This window comes from Dermacentor andersoni, chromosome 2 (genome assembly GCF_023375885.2).
Source record: "Dermacentor andersoni chromosome 2, qqDerAnde1_hic_scaffold, whole genome shotgun sequence".
Taxonomy (NCBI): Eukaryota; Metazoa; Arthropoda; class Arachnida; order Ixodida; family Ixodidae; genus Dermacentor; species Dermacentor andersoni.
Genome location: NC_092815.1, coordinates 143,930,717 through 143,949,455, shown reverse-complemented (window position 1 = coordinate 143,949,455; position 18,739 = coordinate 143,930,717). Strand labels below are relative to the sequence as shown.

The following is an 18,739-nucleotide window of genomic DNA, read 5'->3' as shown; positions in this document are numbered from 1 at the left end:
TTTCCGAAGCAGACGACAGAGCTTGGTACGACCCATTTTTGGACGGAGGGCGCTTTTTAGCACCTTTTTCGCAGCGCCCTCTGGGCAATGCAAGAGCCCCATTGGGAAGCGCGCGCTGCTGTGCATTTACCGGCGTGGGTTTCCTGGTCCTCGATAGCTGTGGGCTTGTGCTCCGCGATGTTTCACCCGTTTCACGACTCGCATCGCTCGTTCATCATTAAGTGGTGCACGAATACCTCAAAAACAAGCCCTGCAAGGTTCTTCCGGATGCCTAAAGGCACCAGGTGAGCGCGCAGACCCAAGGACATAAGAAGACGCATGTTAATGAACACGGCCCTGTCCATGTTTGTGCTCCACGAGTCTCCGGACGTCGTTGCGCCTGGATTTTGCTACACTTTCCTCTTGCTGGTGGAGAAAGCTGACAAATGGATGTTCCTCCTCATTGTCACCTGGTCTACGACTTGTTTTTTCTGCGCCAAGTCTCATTCTGCAACTTCAGCAACTTGGCCAAATTTCCATTCTGCCTTCAGTGCTTTTTCTGTGCGTCACCGTTCTATAAACGTACTAACAGCTGAAAAATTACTGGTCGTGTGTATGTATTATCTCAGCAATTGCCGATAGGAAAACCGCGCAACAACCACCACCTGTAGGCATGATACGCTTTTTGTTCTTGAAAGCATGAGTATTGAAAGTCTCCTATATGCAGATTTTTGCAGTTCGTCTTTATTACACCAAGGAGTACCGTTCTACAAACGTACTCCCAACTGAAAAATTACTCTTCGTGTTTATCTATTATATCAGTAATTGCGGATGGGAGAACCGCGCGAACAACCTTCATGTGTAGGCATGATACGCTTTTATTTTCTCTGGAAAGCATGAGCATTGGAAGTGTCCTATATGCAGATTTTTGCAGTTCATGTTTATTACACAAAGGAGTGGCCAGTAGTTATGATTTAGTGCCTTTAGTTACGTATTTTACTGGTAAGCATCGCATTCGTGGTGAAAGAAAAGTCGTGTTGTTGGCTTGTTTCACCAGCTCTTTGATTGAAGAATAGATCTTTCTGCGAATGTTTTCTATGTGCTGCTGCAAAAGCTGACTACCTTCTGCTCTCCCTTACTACCGTTACTCAAGTTGTCGCCGAGTGCAAAATAATGTGATGTGTAATTCCGTTTTTAGTACGATGTTATTTTCGTTCTGCCATGTCATCTTGTCCAGTAGTAGTAAATATGTCACGCATTTCATATAGATTTTTGTCAGTTTATAAGGTGCCCTTTCCTTGGTACGGCTGTCCATAGCGGCGTTTACGTGAATACGAGAGAAGCGTATCGTATCAACTTTCAAGCGTATCGCATCTCATGTAAACGAGGTAATTCGCTAGGAAGGCGTATCGCATCCAATACCCCAAACAAGGGTAGTTTGAGATGGAGAATGTGCATTTTAGAGTAAACAGAAGCGTATCGCATCAGGAATTATGGGAAAGCATTCGCTGCGGGATTACAACCGGCCAACTAACCAGCGGCGCGGCCGTATGGCAGCTGAAGCAAGTTTACTGGAAGTAGGAGGCTCATTTTGATATGTGACACTAGATGGCGCTGATGGCCAGCCAGTGAGATGCGGATACATATAAACGGAGGTGCATCAGCGGAATGCGATACGGCAAGATAATACGATACGCTTCTACCGTATTCATGTAAACGCGGCTAATAAAGAATCTTAGCTCTTTTTACTATATCTAGGTGTTTTGCGTGTCATTGTTTTTGCCACTGCCGGTGAATTTTCTGTCGTACTGTCATACACGTCGTCCAGTTTTGTGCAATATCTCAGTGTGCATATCAAAAGCTCTTCTACGCTTTGGTCATTAGGGCATTATATAAAAATATTTTATATGTGCGTACATGAAACGGCGTTCACGTTTTCTGGAGTTTTATTTTTTATAGTTATTTCAGTGTCTCTGAACTGTTGTGTTGTTTGGTAGTCACGTACATATTATGTATTTCTCACTTTTGTTCATTTTCTGAGCGTGCATCATACCAAGTTATGAGGAAATATTTGTTTTCGGAAACGGAAGTCAATAAAACGAGGCGAAAGATCTGTTGTGTAGGAAGTGGAATTATATATGTTCTGGCATATGCTGGCATGCTCAAAGTATGCACAAGACTGCATAAAGAACGCATAAAGAACCCATGGCGCACCAGGCGTCAGTTCACAAACAATACCTGTGGTAGCGCGGGCGTGATAAAAAAAATATGCGCGCAGTGGACAGGCAAAAAGAAAGCAAAAGTGAAGCTGTGTGGGGCATGGGGAAGGGTGAAGAGGGGGGCGGAGCGGCTCGTCAAAATAAAAGCAAAACAGAGTGCTAGGGCGAGGAGGCGCCGCGCGGCTGCTGTTCCTGTTGCCATGACAGCGTAAGCAATCGTGTGCGCCGCGCCAAATATCACCCCCCTGCTAGGGCCGTGCGCTAGCGTGGAAAGAGCGTCTGCTTAAAAACAGCCAAAGGCGGCCATGAGGAAATTCACCCCTGGGCTCAAGCTCTGTCGTGCACGAAGCAAACACGGCGCATGCGCACTGCAATTGCATGTAGCTGCGCAATGCTACGAAGCGTAGATCCCGCGGCCATTGCGGAATGCCGAGACGAGTCTGCTGGCTGAGCGCACCGCGGCTCACTTGGACAATCGCGTTTGAGGCGTCATAGGCACGAAAGTGGAATATAGTGGCGTCTACGCAAATATCCAAAATCCAATTTAAACTGCGCGCTACGGTGACATTCAGTAGGTTGTGGGCATGCCCTGTTCCGCGGTAGCCTAAATTTACAGTGCCTGTCATTTAAGAAAGAACCCAAGCACCGTGGGTGGCATGCTTCATTGCCAATAACTCCGCTTCATCTGAACGCATCGATGTACTTTTCGCGCTAAAGTATTTCCGAGATAGCCAACCTTGAAATCTATTTCTTGACTTCGATAAAGAGTGAGTGAGTGCCCCTTTAAAACAGACAAAACCAATGTCACCTTGCATTGCCACATTGGTGGTTATACCCTGAGCCCCTATCGCAGAAGGTTAGCCACGCAACCGTTGCTAGCTTTCTAACCCCGACAATGTCTCTGATTTTTAAGCACAGAGTGGTGTTTGCGAGTGATAGCACTTGTGCAATTACTGCTTTCGAAATTTCTCGCACCACCTCATATTTATTGTAGCCGTAGTGGATGCGAGCAGAAAACTGGAACGATAATAATTGGAAAGGGTCGTTTACTGCGAATGACTATAATTCAAGGTAATCATTTATAAATGTTCATAAAGAACGCCTTCTACTGACCTAGTTTCACACGTCACGTGAGTGGTAGCATTTACAGCGATAAAAAATTCGTTTCAAATGGCACACAAATTTTGAAGCAGGAAATTATATTGAAATATTAATGTATGGCGACATGTTTGCGCAGATAAAATGATTTGCTCCGAACAAATGGTGTCAGTTTCGATGCTCGAGCTTCAATCCTCAGAAGGCTTCGATTTCAGGTCGCTGAAGTAGTGTTACTTGAAACAACCAATCTGTTGCTCTGAAATTTCAGTCTTCATAACACAGTCAAAACTCATACATGGAAGTCGGCTGATAAGCGGACACAGTCGTTCATGGCGTAGGCATGGTGTTTGGCGATCAATAATGAAACACGGTTATAAGGTTGGGGCTGCTTGGCTTGTCCGTTTCCGGTTCACAGAGTACACAGCTTTAGTCGGTCCATCTCCACCAGTTACCATGTTGCCCTTGGCTGCATGCGTCCCTCGCGGGAATTTAGAATATTATATCTCACTATGCGTCGCGTGGTGCTGGAGTGATCAAGCTTTTCCGTGATATCCGTGACTGCTCAATATGAATAAGATCCACAGCTTGTGTGGATTTCATGAGAGTAACTTCAATTCCTATCGGGTGTCTTTCTTGAGGCTTTTTTGGTGGGTGGAAATGTGAGCGAGCATGTAAAATGCGAAGCAATATTTTGATAAATAAATAAATGAAAATAACTAAGTAAACGTTGTTTTTCCTGTGGTGCGTAACTTTTTTCGCATTTAGTAAATCGATGTTAATTAAACCATGTTCTTTAAACCAACTCTGATCTTGAAACACAGGTTCTTTAAACCAGCTTTGATCAGTATCTCCTCATTGTACATAAAACACAAACACCCACGAAAAAATAACAGTTACCGACGGCACTACTGAAGACAACCAACGAACATGTCGGAATCCATTTTAGGCGAAGTTTTAGTGAAGTGGTTCATTTAGCAAGAGGTGCTTTACAACTTTCGCCAATGCCTACCATTTATTTTCGCCCTGTATGCAACGTATATTTTTTGCGATATTTATGTTTATGCGCTACAAAAGATCCATGTTTAAATGTCATGCAAGATTTATACTGTCTGGGATCACCTCTTGTGTTAGTCAGACATACACATTCTGAACGGTTGGCGGAGAATGGGCACACACATTGGCACATACCTGATGTTCAGTGGAAGAAAATTAAATATGAGGAATTATTTGTTAGACATACTGCGCTATTCCAGTAACAGTTATGCAAGCTTTAGGAATACCCGTGAGCCGACATTAGAGTTTAATGAATTCTGGGGCGTTACGTGTCAAGATCACGATTTTATTATGAGGCACGCCGTAGTGGGGGACTCTGGATTAATTTTGACCACCAGGAAATTTTTACCCTCTCCTCAATGCACGGAACACGGGCGTTTTTGCATCTCGTCCCCATCGATATGCGGAACAGTATGGTTGCGGCGGATTGTAAGAATTCATTTTTATGGTGTGCAGAACTGAGGTGCGCTTCACAACTTTCCCGGTCAGCATACAAGGGCTATACAGGCCTATGTCCTCCGCTGGTACTTGCATTCAGCGCGAATGTAAGCTTCGTGCATATATATATATATATATATATATATATATATATATATATATATATATATATATATATATATATATATATATATATATATATATATGTTTGTCACGTGGAGTGACGTATTAAGACCACAGTAGCAATACTGTGAAAGGCGAAACTAACTTTTATTGGGCGAACCTGTGCCCACAAAAACAGGCTACACTTAAAGAACGGCGACAACGGCGCACAGAGTCGGCAATCGTCAAAATCTGATCAGCGGGTCAAGCGCGTCGGCTTTCATACATCAGTCGTCGAATGTTCCAGACTAATCGCTGGGACCCACGTGTCTTCCACAAAGTTCTACACTATTCGCGTCGCGCATATATGCAATCAGATTACACAAGGTTCGGTAACAGACACCAGATTGAACCATCGATAACATTCCAGAAACTTCCTATACAGGCAGGCGCGTCCTGCGCTGCGTGATAACATTTGTTAAGCGGTGAAAGGTGGTCACCCAAGGAAGATAAACGTGTACACGTGTCAATACATCCTTCTTAAAAAAAGCATGGACCCGATGCTGCAAACAAACAAAAATAATAAACAAAAACACCAGTAGCAAAGAAACAAGAAACTAAGGGAGTTCGTCAGCGTGCGTAAAAGGGTTTAAGACGCACCACGTGGACCACTTCAGATCGTGCGCGGCGCCGCTGTCAGTGCGGAATGCCGTCTGGCACGACTTCATAGTCGAATGCGCCAATACATCGGATGACCTTGTAGGGTCCGAAGTAGCGTCGCAATAGTTTCTCACTGACTCTTCGTCGGCGTATCGGGGTCCGCACCCAAACACGGTCACCGGACTGGTACTCCACGTAGGGTCGTCGGAGGTTGTAGTGTCGGCTGTCGGTACGCTGCTGGTTCTTGATCCGTAGGCGGACGAGCTGTCGAGCTTCTTCGGCGCGTTGGAGATAGGTAGCGACGTCAACGTTCTCTTCGTCAGTGACGTGCGGCAGCATAGCGTCGAGCGTCGTCGTCGGTTTCCTGCCGTAAACTAACTTGAACGGAGTGATCTGTGTTGTTTCTTGCACCGCCGTGTTGTAAGCGAAGGTTACATACGGCAGGACAACGTCCCACGTCTTGTGCTCGACGTCGACGTACATTGCTAGAATGTCGGCGAGGGTCTTGTTTAAGCGCTCCGTGAAACCATTCGTTGGCGGATGGTAGACGGTTGTCCTCCTGTGGCTTGTCTGGCTGTACTGCAGAAGGGATTGGGTGAGCTCTGCTATAAAAGCCGTTCCTCTGTCGGTTATGAGGACTTCTGGGGCACCATGTCGCAGCAGGATGTTCTCGACAAAAAATTTCGCCACTTTGGCTGCCCTGCCTTTTGGTAGAGCTTTAGTTTCAGCGAAGCGGGTGAGATAGTCCGTCGCAACGACGATCCACTTATTCCCGGATGTTGACGTCGGACACGGCCCCAACAAATCCATCCCAATCTGCTGGAACGGTCGGCGAGGAGGTTTGACCAGCTGTAGTAATCCTGCTGGCCTCGTCGGTGATGTCTTGCGCCGCTGACAGTCTTGGCACGTCTTGACGTAACGGGCGACGTCGGCGGTCAGACGCGGCCAGTAATACCTTTCCTGTATCCTCGACAGCGTCCGGGAGAATCCGAGTTGCCCAGCGGTTGGATCGTCGTGTAGGGCGTGCACTACTTCTGGACGCAGTGCTGACGGTACAACAAGAAGGTAGCTGGCGCGGACTGGTGAAAAGTTCTTCACGATTAGGTTGTTTTGTAGCGTGAACGAAGACAACCCGCGCTTAAATGCCCTAGGCACAACGTCGGTGTTCCCTTCCAAATACTCGACGAAGCCTCTTAGCTCGGGGTCTGCTCGTTGCTGTTTAGTGAAGTCTTCCGCGCTTATTATTCCAAAAAAGGCGTCGTCGTCCTCGTCGTCTTGCGGTGGGTGATCGGTGGGGGCGCGTGATAAGCAGTTGGCGTCAGAGTGTTTTCTTCCGGACTTATATATTACCGTGGCGTCATATCCTTGCAGTCTGAGGCTCCACCGCGCCAGCTGTCCTGAAGGGTCCTTTAAGTTAGCTAGCCAACAGAACGAGTGATGGTCGCTGACGACTTTGAATGGCCTGCCATAGCAGTAAGGGCGGAATTTTGCTGTAGCCCAAATTGGCGAGGCATTCCTTTTCAGTCGTATAAAAATTGCCTTCCGCTTTTGACAGCGACCGGCTATCATAGGATATCACCCGTTCAAGTCCGTATTTCCTCTGGACTAGGATCGCCGAGGCCTAGGCTACTGGCGTCAGTCTGTATTTCGGTATCGGTGTCCTCGTCGAAGTGTACAAGTATTGGTGGCGACTGCATGCGTCGTTTGAGTTCTTGAAATGCGTCGGTCTGCGGCGTTTCCCACTTGAACTCGACATCACATCTGGTTAGATGTGTTAGCGGCTCTGCGATGCGTGAAAAGTTCTTGACAAAGCGCCTATAGTAGGCGCACATGCCAAAGAATCTGCGCACTGCCTTCATGTCGATTGGCTGCGGCAACTTTGCGATGGCAGCTGTCTTCTGCGGGTCGGGGGAACTCCAGATTTGCTGATGACATGACCTAGGAACAGACGCTCAGCGTAAGCGAAGCGGCACTTTTCCGGCTTCAGAGTGAGCCCCGATGACTTGATGGCCTCTAATACTGTCGCAAGCCGCGTAAGGTGATCGTCGAAATTTCCGGCGAAGACAACGACGTAATCCAAGTAAACAAGACACGTCTGCCACTTTAATCCTGCTAACACCGTGTCCATGACGCGCTGAAACATTGCAGGCGCCGAGCATAGCCCGAATGACATGACCTAGAACTCATAGAGGCCGTCTGGCGTGATGAAGGCGGTCTTTTCGTGAACTCTCTCGTCGACTTCTATTTGCCAGTAGCCAGACTTGAGGTCCATCGACGAGAAGTATTTAGCGTTGCAGAGCCGATCCAATGCGTCGTCTATCCATGGAAGATCGTACACGTCCTTCTTCGTGATCTTGTTCAGTCGACGATAATCGACGCAGAAGCGTAGGTTACCGTCCTTTTTCTTCGCCAGGACTACAGGAGATGCCCACGGGCTTTTCGACGGCTGGATGCTGTCGTCGCGCAGCATTTCGTCGACTTGTTGCGTAATAGCTTCAAGTTCTCGCGTCGCAACTCGGTAAGGGCTCTGGCGATGTGGTGGAGCGCACTTTTCGGTTATTATACGATGCTTTGCAACTGGTGTTTGTCGAGCCCTCGATGACGTCGAAAAGCAGCCTTTGTATCGTCGGAGAAGACTTCTGATCTGTTGCTGCTTACTCATAGGAATACTTGGATTTACGTCGAAATCTGGCTCGGGGACTATGCTCATCGGGGTAGATGCGGCAGAATCCGAGAGGACAAGGCATTGCTGGTTTCCACAATTTCCTCGATGTACGCGATTGTCGTGCCCTTGTTGATGTGCTTGAACTCTTGGTTGAAGTTAGTTAGCATAACTTCCGCTTTCCCTCCGTGAAGTCGAGCGATCCCTCTTGCGACGCAAATTTCATGGTCGAGCAGTAGATGTTGCTCGCTCTCGATGACGCCTTCAACGTCAGCGGGTGTTTCGGTGCCGACGGAAATAATATTGCTGGAGTGCGGCGGGATGCTCACTTGATCTTCGAGCACACTCAAGGGGTGGGGACTACGAGAGCTCTCCAGCGGTATCGCATGATCTTCCGACAGCGTTATCGATTTTGACTTCAGGTCTACGATTGCGCCGTGTTGGTTCAGGAAGTCCATGCCGAGAATAACGTCTCGTGAACACTGTTGGAGGATAACGAAGGTGGCAGGGTAAGTCCGGTCAGGAACAATAATTCTTTCCGCGCAGATTTCAGTCGGCGTAATGAGGTGTCCTCCAGCGGTTCGAATTTGCGGGCCTTCCCATGCAGTTTTAACTTTCTTCAACTGGCCGGCGATGTGTCCACTCATTACGGAGTAATCGGCCCCTGTGTCCACTAAGGCGGTAACTGCGTGGCCGTCGAGAAGCACGTCGAGGCCGGTGGTTTTTTGTCTGGCGTTCAGTTAGGTCTTGGCGTCGGATCACGGCTGCGTCTTGTTGAAATGAAGCTTTAACGTCGCGTCGTCACGTCGTCTTTCGGCGGTGTAGTCTTGGCTTCCTGACTTCGTGGGGACGGTGGCGTCTCGTTATTATGTCGTCGAGATGGTCTCTTCGTTGTCTTCATCAGTTCAACGAACAGCAACCGCACCTCCATCGGTTGCTATATTTAGTTTTGCGGATATGGGCTCGCAGAGCCGACCCGGGTTGGGCCGGTGTATGGACGGCGTTGCGGCCACAGGTAGCGGCCTGGTGACGGCGAACGGGACGGTCTTCGAGGGCTCCACTGAGTGGCGGCGAGGTAGTCGGCGATATCGCGAGGTCGTTCGCCAATCTGTGGTCGTGGTGCGTTAACGGCGAACCCTCGGAGTCCCATCTCCCGGTATGGCATTGGCGGTAGATGTGCCCGGCTTCTCCACAGTGATAGCAAAGCGTGGCCACTGCTCGTGTCTCGTGCTCGTGTGTGTTTGCTTGACAATAGCCTCCTCTTCCTTGAAAGCATCGTCGTGACGCTTTATCGTTAAGGCGACAGGACCGGGACACGCTTGCATTGCTCTGAATTCACTTGGACAAATAGGGCTTCATGCGGACCAGGTAGACAACCTCCGGCAGATGCCGCCGACGCCTTGAGCAATGCGCACTATCGGGAGCAACCTCATATTTGACATCAGTGAGCCACCGGAGAACATTACAAGGCCCGAAGTAGCGCCTTAACAGCTTTTCCGAAAGGCCGCGACGGCGAATAGGAGTCGAAACCCAAACTCCCTCTCCGGGCTCGTAGGAGACTCGTCGGTGATGAATATTATAGCCTCTCGTATCGTAATCCTGCTTGCTTTGAATATGTATGCGAGCAATTTGTCCCGCTTCTTCAGCACGCTGAGGGAAGTCTTCAGCATCCGTTTGCAGTTCATCATTCAGCAGTCGTGCTGTGTGCGAAGGTGACTCTACATATATATATATATATATACATATATATATATATATATATATATATATATATATATATATACTTCAAATGCTTTACTGCTAAAAAAAAGTAGCTGTCAATAGCAACCATGAAGCGACGGCTAACAAACAGCACGTCTCTAACCAGAGTGAAAACAAAATAGCGTTTCAAGATCTGTGCGGCTTTCTACTTCTCTCATAAACAAGAGATCCGCGCGGAATCTCGACACGTCATTTTGCTTTGACTATGGTACGTGACCTGCTTCTTTCGAAATGATTTTACCTGACCAGCGGGTGTTTAGTCGAACACTTGACAGAATAGTACGAATTCTATGATGTTCAACCATTGGATTTCCAGTTGTGTTTGTCATAGTTGACGTCCTGTTTTCCCCTCATTGTTCATACTGAACAGCGTTGTCGCTAAAACCAAGTGGTCTAGTTCCTTACAATCTATCTGCAGACAGTCGTCCTCATTTTTTTTCGACACACAAGTCGAGATCCATCTGGTGACAAAAAGTTAGGATATTTGAGTATCTTAAGTGATGTTGAAAATGATGCACCATTCAAAAACATTTCCTGCTGATCTCGACAAAAATCCAGAAGCGTGTTACCTCCTATAACGAACACCACCAACATTGCAGTAAATGCTCCTCCTTCTGAGCTGAAGACAACGGACATCAGGTACGAAAAGAAAATCGCCAGCGGAGCAAACGACAGCATGACCAGGTACAGTCCCACTGCAAAAAAAAAAAAAAAAAAGCACAGGGGACAATGTGGGCAGTTAATTTATGGCCACATAACACTGGCCGATAGCATGATCACCAATATCTATAGCAGCCTGTTAGGTCCAGTGGAGCTCTCTCCCGGTGTTGCGACCAAACGCGCAACCGATTGTAATTCGTTTCCAATTTTCACAGCCGGAAAGGAAAAAGGAAATATAGCTCGATTTTGATACTTTAAGAATATTTGAAGAATAATTGAGTGCATTGTTGATCGTTGACTAACATTGTTCTGCATTTCTTTTTCACAGTAAGCGAGAAAGAGGAAATGCGACTTGTTTCTACTTGGACAAAGAAAATTTATCGCGTTCGAACTACAATAACCAGGTATCATTAACATCGCTGTCGGATGCCTGTTTAACACTCACAGTGTCAACAGAGACGATCACATTATTTATGTGCTTTCTGTGGCGTTTTATAATATGATTGTCTCGTACGTTTTTCAGGCTAAGTGCATAGTCTATAATGTACTCTAGCCTAGCTAACTTAGGAAGCGGGCACAAGCACACCGCAGCAGCTACAACTGAAACCACACGTGGATAATTAGAGAAAAGACCATGGGTTTTCACTATGGCAGCATTAGTTTTGTATTCGAACCTACAGAGAGGCTGGTACTTCTGAATAAATATATTTTTAAAGTGGATGTTGCATTCGAGTAAATACGGTACATTACGGGTGAGGGTTAGTGCGACTAGTGTTAGTCACGAAACAACGACAGGTGATGACATGCCTCTTGGCAGGAAGTGTACATACTAATCGGGCTTGACGAAAAGCATTGGCAACATTATTGCAATAAATACGCTTAGACAAGAGAAAAAACTGTAGAAGGAAGCACGAAAACACCGTGTAGGTAAAACCGCGCCGATTTGTAGAAGTCTGAAATTGTTGCCTGTCTTTGACGTTCATCACATAAGATGGCTCAGCGTTTTACCGGAGAAAGTGCGTTTGTATTAGTTTCTGCGGCGCACCTTTCTTAAGCGACCTCTTTCTTGCTCACTATGACAGAACTCTGTGCAGTAAGTTGAAAGAATCAGGGGTTCGTGAATACATTCAGGTATTTTGAATAGTCTTGTGCGGTTTTACAACGCGATAATGAATGCTTAGCTTCTACCATCTGTGTAATTTGTACAGTTTCTCGCGAATGCCTCCGACGTCTCATTTAGTCTTATGAATAGCCTCTTGACCGATCCGGTAAGTTCTACAGCGAATCTAGTAAGCGCTAGTTCCCCCAGGTTCCTGTCCGTCTGTAGACACATAACTCCCCATACGTGGGCCCATCCCGATGATGGTGCAATGCCGGGCCGACCCGCGGCGGAGGTGAGTCAGGGGTTAAGCACTCCCCATACGTGGGCCGATCCCGAAGATATCGCAATGTCGGGCCTACCCGCGGCGGAGGTGAACCAGGCGTTAAGCATTCCCCATACGTGGGCCGGTCCCGAAGACAGTGAATTGCCTGGCCGATCAGCGGCGAAGATGCAGTTCCCCGTTAAGGAGTCCACGTACACAGTTTCGCTGGTCAGCTTTCTTCACAAATTAGAAAGGCACTGACTTTTTATATCTCACACTTCATTTTCCAAACAGGCACGTTTGTTGGTGGTACTAGCCCAAAGGAAAAGCCATTCTGGTATCATACGCGGCAGCCCATTCTAAACTAGTTCAGCGAAGCATCCTTCACCTGTGTTTTAATAACACTCTTGCTTAACGGTGTCTGCCCTTTGAGAGCAAGAAAACATTGAAAGCCAAGTTTTGCGCCTTAGGGCCGCTGACGACACTTTGCGCCTGCTGAAGGCTGTAGCTGGCAGAATGCTATAAAACCGCGAGTGGTAGAGTCGCGATTCCGCTGGCCAAAAAAAAAAAAAAAGACAGGAAGAAAAAGAAGTTGTTGTGCCGCATCTGCACCCAACAAGCCACAATAAAAAGAAACAGCGTCCCGAAACTACGAGAGCAAAACACAAGCACAGTTAGTAAACAGAAGAGTTACAGTGATGCTTCACTTCGCGTCGTTTCAGTTCATGAACGCTGGTGACTCACAAGCATATCGGTGCGATAGCGCACACGATGCTATCGGCCCTCGGTGCGCCTATATGCGCACCGAGAGCCTATGGATATAGACCTATAGACGCCTACACTGTCCGCATAGCATATTGTTTTCCAGACAGAGCTCGCGCGGCCGCGCCATACGCAGCAGCCGCCGGAGTAGAACTCCCCGCTCTAAGCATTCGACTCCTACCTATATTAACTAGCATGGTGTCAGCGCGTACAGGCAAACATGAACACTTCAGAATCGACGACCGCGGACACACGCTGTCAAAACAATGGGGTGAGGAATCGTGGCAGCAGCAGCGAGCGAAGTGACCTTCGTGCTGTCTATCGCTTCAACGCAAACTGAGCGGTGAGAGCACAGCGCAGGCAAAGCTACGAGCAGTCGGGCCACCTAGACTGTGCCCCCAAAGCAGATCGCTTTCAAGATAAAGCCCGCACGACCGCGCGCGGCCGAAATATAACGCCCTCCCCTCGCCCGGTGCCATGCGCGCGACGGAATACGGCGTGCTTCCCTCTCTTGCGCCCGTGAGATTGAGCCGCCATCGTTGGCTCACCGTCGCACGTTTTCACTTGCAGACACAGCGTACGGTGAGCGAGGACGATGTTATCATGAGAAGAACGCGGTACGAATTCATCGCAAGGTATACCTCTGTCGACTGCCAGAGAAGGTCAACCTAGCGCGCCTCCGCTTACCTTACTCCTCTGCGACGCTTCACCTCGTTTCTCCATCCTCACTCCGCTAAACCTTGCCTACACATTCCTCTAGGTGCGGTTGCTTTGCCGCGTGCCCAGCGCGCTCCTTCGTGTTTTCCCCGGCGCGCGATTCCCTTCACTTCCAGGCGCCTTCCTCGTTCGCTTTTTTGCGGCTTCAGACAGACACCGCCGATTTCAAGAGCTGCCCAGTTACGCTTGCGCGTAAAAAAAGGGGGCATCGAGCTTGCGTTCGCGTCGTGTTCTGCGCTCTTTGAAGCTTTCTAGTCTGTGGAAGCTGCAAATACCGTTGAAGAGAAGCGACTTGCCTGTAACAAAAATAAGATAAATACCAAGCACCGCGAACACTTCCTGTCGAGCATGGGATGAGTAATTTTGTGTATTGCATGATTATGCGGGAAAGAATATATTGGTCAGAGCAGCAGATGCAATATTCATTGATTAGGGTATCATTCAAACAAAGTTAACTAGTAGGGACATAGTCATAAAATTGCGTGGACTGTGGCTGTAAGTCCATATTTGAGTGAAAGTGACTTAAAAAATAACATGTGCGCGCCTGTATCAACGTTTTCGCTAGCCGGATTGACCTAGCAAGTTCTGCCTACGGCAACACGTGGGTGTCCAGTCAGGTTATGACCTTCTCAGATATGTGATATGTTTACGTGCACGTACGACTAAACCGCTAGTGCAGCGCCAGGTCGCCTGTTACAAAATACTTGCAGGACGCCTCCTATTCTAATGTAGCGAGTCCACGACGAAAGCAAACTGGTGTTGAAGTGTTCCTGCACGAAGTCAGCGATGAGCGTTGTGTAAGCGTTGCGACTACACTACTAAATGAAACATGAAAGTGCGGCACCGTCTGAACGACGGCGGCGTGAACAGACACACAGAAGCGACCTATACAAACTCGTACCCTGTCGCAGCTGCGTACGTCGCCCGCATCGCATGTTAAAATCGCCGTTTCTCGACGCCCGGCAGACCACGCTAACCGAGTAATTTGTCCACTCACCGACACCGGTGAAATGTAGCTCTTTCTCGAAGCCGAATAAGTACACGGTGAAAGAGGCACCGAACGGCGGCAGGTACTGCACGAGAAAGTCGAACACGAAGTGCGCGGCCGTGTACAGCGAGCCCGAGACGCCCGTCATGAGCTGGAGCTCGAGCGCGCCGCTTCTCTTCTCAACGACGGGGAAGATGGCCATCGTCGACACGGTCAGACCTAGGATGGCTTGCGGCGCGAAGTTCCAGAAAAGTGCAGCTGCTTCCATCGCTTCTGAAACGTCGGTGGAACCCTGCTCCGGATCGTCCGTGCTGTAAAAGGACGCACTAGTGGTGACACGGGCCTTGGGAGAGCGCAATTGAGCGCGCAGTAGCGCCGTGGTAATCAGGTTCCAGAGCACGTTTGCGGAGACGGGACTCGCCGGGTTGTACCAGCCCTCGATACTGCGTCAGAAGGAGACATGTACATGTTAAAGAAAAAGAAGCGAATTGTTGCAATTACAATTACTAGTGTTCAAAACGCCATTCATTACGGTTACCAGTTACACCCGCAGGAAGGCAACTAGCACTTTCTAAAATGTAATTGATTACTTTAACGTTACTTTCCACTATACATTTATAATCATTGCGAAGAAAGATTAAACAGAACGAGCTGGACTGGATATTTCAATGCGGCCTCTGCAGCCCTTCACACGTCATGTATTTTCACAAATAATCGGTTTTCAAAAATTTCTTCGGTAATATTCCCTCGCTTTCTTGTGAAGTCACAAGGCAACGACACTGAAAACTCGCTCGATGTGCGCGCTGCAGAGAAGGGCCGTGTTGTGATGTACGAACACTATGCCCACAAGATCCGCTGACAAGCATGGCTATTTAAGATACAGCGTATTGATCCTCCGAACTGTAATTTATGCGAAGAGACGACACATTGAACACTGTCTGCGGTCTTGCCCAAAATACTGAGATAAAAGGAGGCTCTGCTTGAGAACCTGTAAAAAAATTGCCCTTACGCATGCGTGCTTGCAAGGCCTCGTGGTTCCATAAGGGGGAGTATACAGCCTGTAAAAAAGATTCCAAGTCTTCTTGAATTCCTAAGCGAAAGTGGTTTCACTCGGCAGGGAATGGGCTCTCAAGCCTGCATGAAGAGTCGGATGATGTGACAAAATCTAAATAAAAAGGGCCTAGGCTTCCGACTGGTGAAACCAGGTGAGGCTGTTCATTTGTAGCGTGCAAGCCTCTCCTACACATCTGCTCTAGCCGTTGACAAGAAAACGAGCGCATTCATTGGCATTGGAGCATGCGTCAGGATTACAACTGCCGCTATCGTCCAGACTAACAGTGCACGACTGGGACGGCCTGATATGGTGACACTGATATGATGGAAGGCGAGACGCTCATGATAAATTGACGCGTGCAACTACATCATGCCCCGAAAGCAGTGTTGAAGCATATGCGCTAGTGCTTACAGGACTGCCCTGTAACGACCGGTCATCAGTGCACCGTGTTCCTATTCTACTGGACTGGAGAAGTACGCACGGTAGAAAAGCGCCCAAGTATCAGCGCTTCTTCAGCTACTTCCAGAAGTCTCTGAAAGCTATCGTCAGGGGTCGAATTTGAGGTGCTTGACCCGGAATTCGTGTGGTTTTAGGGATATCCCAAGGGCAGATACAAAGTTCGAGGTACCACACAAGCTAAGTTATGCTAGAGTGGTGAGCTAGTTAAATTGGGTGTATTGGTGCAAAAGTGACTTACGCTTTGCTGCACCATACACAGCGTGTTATTGGTGAGACCAAGCGATCAGCTTTTCATTCTTCACACATACAAACTTTTCTCCCTTCTACACCAGTAATTCAAATTACTGGTGTCGAAATTGAAAATGATAGACACAACTAAGATACAGGAAGACAGCGGTGTAAACTAAAGAGCAAATAGGGGTAGCCGATATTTCACTTGATATCAAGATGGAAAGTGGAGCAAGGCAAACCATGCGCTGGATAAGGCAGATAGCCGAGTCAGGACGAAATTTTCTGTAAATGGAACCACTTGATGTGGTTTTTTGAACAGGAACCGCTAGGCTAGTGGGACCCCTTTGTAAGTGGTAGCCCTTTGCAAGTGGCACCACTTTGAAACTGGGACCCCTTCGCAAACGGGACTCCTTCATCTCGCACCTGGAATATATTTATTTCGAGCTAGAAACAGTGTATTTCCAAGATGTAAGGCGCTCCATTACCAGCGTGGAACAGTAGGCATCTCAACTGGAAATATGAGTAACTTCCAGCTGTTACGTTCATCATTGCTTCCAGCTGGAGCCAGAAAATGTCCCTGTTAAACTTCCCCCTTGAACAAACCACTCTCATTGGTAGTGAGACATGAACAGGTGAAGTCTCAAGGTGAGAGTTCAAATCAAGCGACAATAAAATTGCTGGCCAGAACTCGCACCGATCTCAGCTGACTGCTGTCGCATGTCACTTGTTTGCTTTCAGCAGGAATAGGCCACAAGGTCAGTTGGTTCAGTAAACTGCATGCAGCAGAAGCAGCATGGTGCTCAAACTTGAAATCATGTGAACACTTCTAACACGTGTTGTGGAATCATATATGGAATGCTTCCTTAAGATGTGCGACATAGTTAAATGCTTCCTTGTACATCTGAAATATATATTGACATGTGAGTGAAACATTGTTATACCTTCATCATACCCCACATACAGTTTATATGTTGCAAAGCGATGGTCCTTAGCATGAGCTAGTGGCTATATACCATACAAAAATTGAGTCAGGTTTAACTCTTGTGAACCAAGGTATCATGAGCGAAAGGTCTGGCTTGGGTTAGCAAAGACTGTGCACACAGCGTTTCATCAGAGTTAGACCACCGTCTTTCACACACGTCGCAGCAGAGCTTGCCGCTAGCCGAAGGATGTGGTTCGTCAAACGTTCGTTGTGGGTGCCGTTGCTTGTATTCACGGCTTCGTTTCCTTCTTGTTGCTGTTCGTGTTGCTGAACAACGGCGGCGGTTGCAGTAGCTTCGATTTTGGCACGCTTCTGCGCTTGGTAAGCGTCTCCGTGACATGCTTATCGGTCCTCCCTTTGAATCCGGTGTTTCAGCAGGAAAGTTTGCGTTAGCTTGAGATTTTGCTGCCTGCCGTCTAGCTATATCTACTGAATGGTTGGATTCAGCTTGTCGTTTGCGCTGAAGCGCACGCAGAGATGGCCCAGCTGGTGCGCTATCCATGACAAGAAAGAGTCCCCGGCTTCGGTGGAAGAGGTAATTGGCGCCATCTATGAAGAGGGCGAAGCCGAAAATTCGTTTCCCTTGCATGGCCTCGTAGATCGTCGCGCGCACGCACGCCGATCCAGGCGGCCGAGCCCTCCCCCCCCCAACTCCTCTCCCCTCGCCCTCCCTCGGAACTTCGTCACCTTGGACTGCCCCACGCGCGCGCGCCGTGCGGCCCCGCCCGCCCGGCGTCAGCTAGGCCGCTGCATGACGCTTCATGTTTCGTTATCTGCCGTTATCCGGAAGCGTGTGCTGCTGTGCGTTGACCGGCGTGGGTAGTTTCGTCAATTTCGTGGTCCTCGGTAGCTGTGTGCTTGTGCTCCGCGATGTTTCACCCATTTCACGACTCCTACCGCTCGTGCATCGTGCAGTGGTGCACGAATACCTCAAAAACAAGCCCTGCAAGTTTGTTCCGGGTGCCTAAATACAACAGGTGAGCGCGCAGAACCAAGGATATCAGAAGGCGCATGTACAGCGCTCACGGAATGAAACACGTCAATTTAGGGCTATGTAGTGCGCATACTTTCGTTTCAACCGGCTGCAGTTCATGTCACATCGACGTAATTTTGGCACGAACGCTTACACCGGAGTCCTCGTCACGTTTGGTGACCAAATTCCTAGCGACATGACATGGTGCTCTCGCGTAGTTTGCACATATGTAGGGTTCTACTAAATGCTCCGTGTCCTATTTCATTCCGTGAGCACTGTACAGGCGCCGACAAAAGTATACTCCGCGCAGCGGGAGCCGGAGCAAAGGCAAACTAAGTGTGCCGTAAAGCCCCTTGATACTTTAGTGTGCCGCTGGTCGGCTCCCGCTGCGTGGAGTAAACCACTTTTCTCGGCGCCTGTACACGAACACAGCGCTGTGTATGTGTGCGCTCCATGAGCCTCCGGACGTCTTTGCGCCTTGATTGTGCTACACTTCCCTCTTGCCGGTAGAGAAAACTGATAAATAGATGTTCCTCCTCATTGTCACCTGGTCTATGACTTGTGTTTTTCTGTGCCA

General features: G+C 48.3%; 1 protein-coding gene across 1 annotated transcript in view; it reads right to left on the bottom strand.

Moving 5' to 3' along the window:
• Positions 1-18,739, bottom strand: part of LOC126540960 (phospholipid-transporting ATPase ABCA3-like) — a 90,378-nt gene that overhangs the window by 53,734 nt on the left and 17,905 nt on the right. Inside the window, exon 2 of the mRNA XM_055076485.2 lies at positions 14,473-14,906. Coding sequence (XP_054932460.1) covers positions 14,473-14,906 — 434 coding nt within the window. The remainder of the gene's footprint in view (positions 1-14,472; positions 14,907-18,739) is intronic.